This window comes from Myotis davidii, unplaced genomic scaffold, assembly GCF_000327345.1.
Source record: "Myotis davidii unplaced genomic scaffold, ASM32734v1 scaffold132, whole genome shotgun sequence".
NCBI lineage: Eukaryota > Metazoa > Chordata > Mammalia > Chiroptera > Vespertilionidae > Myotis > Myotis davidii.
The window spans coordinates 3,360,082-3,367,470 of NW_006285258.1; the positions used below are offsets into that span (position 1 = coordinate 3,360,082).

Sequence of the window (7,389 nt, forward strand, 5' to 3'; positions counted from 1 at the left end):
TGAAGGCACCTCAGCGAGGGCCTCCCGTGCCCACCAGGTGTGTCTATCTGCCCCTGCTCCTGCCTCAGCACCTGCATTAACCTCCCAGAGGTGATCTCGTAGCTGCACTGGCCTCCATGGGAACAGGGCATCACCACTCTGCCCTCTCACAGGCTCCCACCCTCAGCACCCAGAACACCCAGACACTCTCCAAAGGACGTGAGCTCATCAGAGGGGATGTGTGCACATCCTATGGGGGTGTTAGGCATGCTGGGTTGATGGAAGTGCGGTGGAGAGGCGGGGGGAACTTGTGCACTCCTTGGTTTGCAACTGTTGCAGGCGCTGGAGGGTGACAGTGTGCTGGGGGATGTTTGCATGCCAGGGAGGGATGTGCACACCAGAGGCCTCTGGCTTTGCAGATCCGCAAACCCCCGTGGTGCTGCCAGGAGGACGTCAGTCTGGACCACCATGGTGGCTGTCCCTGCGATCCTGCACCTTCTGGGCTAGGAGGCGGATCTTGTGCAGCCACTCCTGGGCGCTGATGGCCTGCAGGCGCTACTTCAGCTCAGCCCACAGGCTCCGCTTGGCGTACTCACAGCTGTCACCACTGCCATGTGGGGAGTACAGGCCGCCCTCCCCCGGCCTGCCTCCCCTGTCCAGAGGCTCTCTTTGCTGCTCACCTGCCCAGAGTGACGGGGGCTAGGTGGAAGCCAGGTGTCCTGCCCTGCCCAACCCTTGCCGATCCACCCCTGTGCGAGCTGCCGCCCCGCCAGATAGGGTCACGGGTCCGGGTCCCGGGACCGCAGACAGCCTCAAACTGCCCCCTGCCTGGCAGGGTCACAGATCCAGGTCCTGGGACCACGGACAGTCTCAAGCACTGCCCCCCGCCTGGCATGCTCCAGCAGTTTCAATGAAAGGTTCTAGTTTCATTTAACAAGAATAATGAGAGGAAAATCCATGGTTTAGATCTTTACTTTTCAGATCAGTGCTCATCTGGTAAGAATTATTCCTGTTGTGGCAAATAATCTTGCAAATTTAAGAAAATTTTGCAAAGACAACCCTTTAAAATGACAAATACAAATTTGTTATTCAATTCTGCTTCACTGAGCTTAAAATAATGATTAGACTTGAATTGTCACCTCTTCATTCATTTTCAATTTCTTCTCTCATATGTATCTTTATATACAAATGTGTGGCCAACTCTCTCCACTTAGTGACTGTTGCCTGGGCTCGGTAGACCTGCACTCATACAATCAACATGCCATTATTTTTAGATAGATGTGTCTTAGGTTTGTCAATGTGTTTAGAAGGTGAACTGTTTTGTTTTTTTTTTAAAGCCATGTTTGATTAACAAGCACTTTCTCTTTTCTTAATTCCTGTGTTTCTTTGGGGGGTTCAGGGGGTTAAATAGTGAGGGGCTCTAAGTACTGGTTTGCTTATGGTTAATTACCAGTTTGTCTATTATTAGATAGGATTATGTATAACAGGATATTGTAAAAATTAAGCTATGAAATTTCTATTTAAATGTTTCTTACATACAGTTATATTGGCTGGGCCACAAAAATATTTGTTGTGGGCTGCATGCAGCCCACAGGCTGCGAGTTTGATATGCCAGGTGTAGACAATCAGAAGCATTCTGAACATAATGATGAAGGATTCCAAAACCATATTATTTGAGGAATGGTCAAAATATTTAAAGACATTTCTACTAGAAAAGAAAAAACCCTGGCGACCTTATTAACTGTTTTCAAATAGAGAGCTACTGTAGGAAAGCAAGATTAGACTTTTTCTGTGTGGCTCAAAAAAAAATATTTTTACCAATACAAAGCAAAACATTTTTTACTTTTACTAATAAGTGAAAGCTATAGGAAGACAGATTTCAACATAAAGAAGAGGCTGCTTTTTTTTTAAGCACTGGGGTTGTCCAAGTGATGAATGGGTCCCTGTTGGTTTCAAATTCTCATAAGAGCATTGGCAGGACACATATTAAAACACCAAAAATCATAAAGGTGAGAACATAAAAAATAAATAAATAAATAAATAAAACACCAAAAATCAAAGTTTAGCTTTACAATCATTATCAGCAATTATCTTGCAATAAATTAACAGAAAACTTCAGCACCAAAACCATTTCTTAGACTTTTTGGTTCACCCCTGGTGATCCTTCCAAAGTTTATAGGATTGCTTGCTTCTTCAAAATTAATACCAAGTTATTCTTTGACGATGAAAGCCCTGTTTATGGAATCAAAGTCCTCAGACAATTTTCTGTTAGATCTTTTGTGAAGTGAATAAAAGCAGTGAGACTATTGTTAGTTGTTTTGGCTATTTTGAATATGTCTAACAAGAGTTCTTTGGGCAACATGGGACCTTCTGATACAAAGTATCTAAGAAAATGGCTAAGGCTCAACAAAACACTGATTTTGCATTTAATACCTAGTTCTGCTCTTGCCTGGTTCAACTATCCTTAAAAAATCAGGGATCCTCACAGCAGAAGAAGGAGCTATAAAGTGTAGTTTTTGTAAGTTGAAAACTGGTAACTGAAGGAAAAAATAACAGAAATGTCTATTTGTAGTATTTCAGTAAGTTAGAGTTTTTATCTTACAATACACAAGATAGAAGCCTGGAAAGGGGTCATAAAATGATCTTTTGATGCAGGCAATTTTTCTTTTTAATCTAAATAAAGGTTGGCTTGGTTTTGCATGTAATTTAAAAATCTAACCTGACGTAAATTGTCATGGATTAAGGTGAAGGAAATGATTTACATCATAGGAAATACATCTGATATTGATATTTAATTTTCACCATCAAAGAATTGCTTTTGATTCTCATAGTTCCACTTTTAAAAATAATTCTGGAGCAACTAGGAATAAATACAATTAAAAATAACCATAAGCAAAAGAAATACAGGAGAATTTTATGTATCAGTAAAAGCAAATGAGAATAAAATCTTACTTCCCCACAGGAAATGGACTCAATAATAAATCTCTCTTCTAGGCCTTATAAATATTGAGAAAAGACAACATATGAATAGTTGCTATACTGACCTTGTTTCCCACAAGGAGTCAATCTTGAAGCAATTATATTTATGATTGTTGTTTCATTGACATAGAATTTGTGGTCAACATTTTTTTCCACCAACACTTTGATTGTTATCCAACTGCCTCTGATGTCCTTTGTTCTAATGAGAAGTCAGCTGTTAATCTTATTAAGGATCCCATATATACTGTTTTTCTCTTGATGTTTTTTGAGATTTTTCTTTTTTGTCTTTGTCTTTCAACACTTTGACTATGATACATCTAGATGTGAATTTATCCTACTTGAAGTTAAGCTCCTTGGGAAGTTTCATTCATTATTTCTTTATCTATTTTTCCCCCTTTTCTAGGCCTCTGTTCCTTTTTTTCATTCTTTTTATTTCTATTCTTCAGAAAAAATAATCTCTACTGACCTATTTCAAGCTTGCAAAAGGCTAGGTGGGCTTTACTGCATATACTCATAGATTCATACATTAGTAAATTTCTTTAATTAAGAAGATGCTTTGAAGTATTTAATTTTATTTATTCTAATATACTAGATGGTAATTTTATTCATTATAATGCAGTTATAATTTATTTAAAATTCTTTAAGAACACACCAAATTAATAACTGATTTTATTTTTTTCTTTCCCTTACAGTCCCATTATAATAGCGCCGGTCCAGAGTTTAGCCGTGTGCTCTTCAATATTGGAGGTCACAGTCCACTGATTTTATATTATCTTAAGATGCATGAGCTAACAGGTATTTACAACGCCCTTAGACGACCCAAGATTAGGATCACTGAAATAGCGAAAGAACCATATCCTTTTTTAAGCTTTTTAAAAATATTATCTGTTTCTAAAATATTCAAAATGTTTTCCTAAATGTCTTAATTAAGAAAAAATAATGCATTTTTAACCAAAGCTTTTACTTAGCATTTAATTATGGTCAAAACTTTTGTAGCATGTTTGGTTAAAGTATTTTCTCTTTTAGATCTGAGGCTATGAGTTTTCATGCAACAAAAATAAGTCAAACACAAAACCTAGGAACTTTAGAAACTGATATAGTTAGCTCTTTAGTAACAGACTATCTTTGCAACTTACTGTTCAGTGTTCAGTTTCAAACATTTGTCAGAACCATGAGAAATGGGCTTCTAGGCATCTCCAAAGGAGAGTTTCAAACATGTTTTAGCTGTGGCATCCTTTGTTCCATAGAAAATGTATCAAAAAGCTTAATGTGTAAAATATAAAATAAGTGAAATTGGATCTCTTTGCTTACCGCAGGGGTGAGGGGCCAGAGTTCTATTTACACTCCTGTGTTCCCTCTGCATAATCCATCCTGGCCCAGGCCTATCTGGGGACACGCAGATGAACCCCCAGGGGATCTAATAGTGTGCCCTCCAAACTGGAACATATACAGCTCTCACTGGAAAAAAAAAAAAAGATATCAAGAGTCTTGTTTACATGTACTTCTATCTTGAAAAACAAAAAAGAAGTTGCATTTCACTAGTATTTAGTAAACAGGTACCCTCACTCAGCTGATATTTCAGTCTGCACTCTACCAGGCTGATGAATAATGATGGCATCTTTGCTCCTGTGTAATTTTCTGAGCATCACAACATAGTGCTGTTTTCTTTGGGGAGGTTAAGCAGATTTATAGATTATATCATCTAGCTTAACTAAATTAACAACTCACTAGTGAAACAATAGTTTTAAAAGATTTCTGGAAAGAACTGTAGATTGATGATAATATTTATGATGCAAGGATAAATTAGATTCCACATATAAACTAAGAAACAAAATAGAAAACAGACTCATAGCTGTCAGAGGAGAGGAGAGGTGGGGGCTGGGTGAAAAGGTAAAGAGATTTAAGCAAAAAACAAAACAAAACAAAAACAAAAACAACGCATAGACAGACAACAGTATGGTCACTACCAGAGAGAAATGGAGGTGGGGGAGTAGAGAGGATAAATGGAGGTAAATGGTGATGGAAAGTGACATGATTTGGGGAGGTAAACACACAATACAATATACAGATGATGTATTATAGAATTGTACACCTAAAGCCAATATAATTTTATTAACCACTAGAACCCCAATAAATTCTATTTTAAATAGAATAAATTTTATAAAAAAGAAATGGCAGAACAATATTTCTCCTACTCCTTGAAGGAGTGCATTTTCAGCCACATTAAGAGATAAAATTAGCCGAAACCGGTTTGGCTCAGTGGATAGAGCATCGACCTGCGGACTGAAAGGTCCCGGGTTCGATTCCGGTCAGGGGCATGTACCTGGGTTGTGGGCACTTCCCCAGTGGGGGATGTGCAGGAGGCAGCTGATTGATATTTCTCTCTCATCGATGTTTCTAACTCTCTATCTCTCTCTCTCTTCCTCTCTGTAAAAAATCAATAAAATATATTTTTAAATTTTAAAAAAAAAGAGATAAAATTAATGGTGGCCCATTTAGTTCTACCCAGACGTCAACCAAAAATATAAAAATAAAAATCTTCAAAAACACTATTTGAAATATAGATATACATCTATATATCATTTTATAAACAATGAATCTAACCCTAAATGTATGTTAAATGATAGTATGCCAATTTAATTTACAAGGCATTTGTGAACCAACTATCTAGATATCAACACAAATCTCTATAATTTGAGGACTAAAGGTTTGGTGTACCATTAATAAACATTAAATTTTATTTTTTAAAAATTTCATCTCACTGTTTTCTATTTCTACACTGCATATTTTTATAATGAGCATAACATTATTACAGATTGATGTATATATAATTTATACATTTAAAATTATACCTACATGGGAGTGTGCTCACGTAGCTTTTACTCATGGGGTACATGATCAGAAAAATGTGGAGACCACTGCTCTAGCAGACCTCAGCCTCTTCCCTGGTCGCTTGTTCTCCTACATTTTAATCAAAACAACCTCTAGCCTCACTGACCACAAGCACTTGGAATTAACTTGGGTGGCTCTGGAACACAAAAAGAAAGGCAAACTATAATGCTAAATCAGTCTGTTTTAAACTTGTCAGTTAAATAATGGAATAAGGATTCTCATCAACCTTGAATTATGTCAAAAACAAAAGTTTTAAACCTCTAGAAGTGAAATTTTTAAGGTATCAAACAACTTTCAGAGTAGATTAAATTTATTTTTAACTAATTTTTATTTTGCTGGTAAAAATGTTAATCTTTGTATTTATATTTCTGAGGAGCATGAATTTATTCAATGGCCATGTAAGAATTCATATCACCATTTTCCTGAGAATGTGGGAAAAATGTGAGTATGAGTGCGGCTGAGGAAAGGAGAAGGTGGAGATCTAAAGCATAAAACCTGTTAGGATTATGTCTCATTTAATAAAAAAATTGAAATAAGTCACCCATTGGAAAGTAATGGGTCTTTCCACGATGCTTACTGAGCTTGTAAAATATAATACCCAATAAGAAGAAAACGTGTTCCTAGAGCTAATGATGAACAGAATTATAATGATGCCTCACATTCATCAACACTGGGCAATTTTTTCAAGCGTGTGTTGAATTCCCCTATGTATTATCACAGGAATGGCAAGCGTCCTGTGACAGTGGGCAGGCACCCATCACAGCGACTTCACAGATGAGGAAACTAAAGCACAAGGAGAATAGGTGGCTTACTGCACAAATTTGCCTCTATAGCCCTGACACTTGAAAAAAAGTGTGTAGCATACAACAGTTGTCAAACAAATGCAAATGGGTGGGTATAGCATGGTTTTATATAAAGACTAGAGGCCTGGTGCACAAAAATTTGTGAACTCGGGAGGGTCCCTCAGCCCGGCCTGTGCCCTCTCGCAGTCTGGGACCCCTCAAGGGATGACCACCTGCTGGCTTGGGCCCACTGCCCAGGGCCTAAGCTGGCAGTCAAACATCCTTCTGGCAGCCCTGGAGCCCTCAGGGGATGTCCACTTGCCAGCGGGGAGCAGGCCTAAACTGCAGTCAGACATCCTTAGCACTGCTGAGGAGGCAGGAGAGGCTCCCACCACCACCGCTGTACTGGCAACCATCAGCCTGGCTTGTGGCTGAACACAGCTCCTCCCATGTGAGAGCGCACTGACCACGAGGGGGCAGCTCCTGCATTGAGCGTCTGCCCCCTGGTGGTCAGTGTGTGTCATAGTGACCAGTCATTCCCAGTCATTCTGCTGTTAGGGTCAATTTGCATATTACCATTTTATTATATAGGACTAGAGGTCCGGTGCACAAAAATGTGTGCACTCAGGAGGAGAGAGGGGGGTCCCTCAGCCCAGCTTGTGCCCTCTCACAGTCTGGGACCCCTCAGGGGATGACCAACTGCTGGCTTAGGCCCGCTCCCCAGGGGGTTGGGCCTAAGATGTCAATCAGACATCCC

At 39.1% G+C, this 7,389-nt stretch overlaps 1 protein-coding gene across 1 annotated transcript in view; it reads left to right on the top strand.

Annotated features, from left to right (window-relative positions):
* Positions 1-7,389, top strand: part of FAM227B (family with sequence similarity 227 member B) — a 208,202-nt gene that overhangs the window by 169,567 nt on the left and 31,246 nt on the right. The window contains exon 13 of the mRNA XM_015558948.1: positions 3,651-3,811. Coding sequence (XP_015414434.1) covers positions 3,651-3,811 — 161 coding nt within the window. The remainder of the gene's footprint in view (positions 1-3,650; positions 3,812-7,389) is intronic.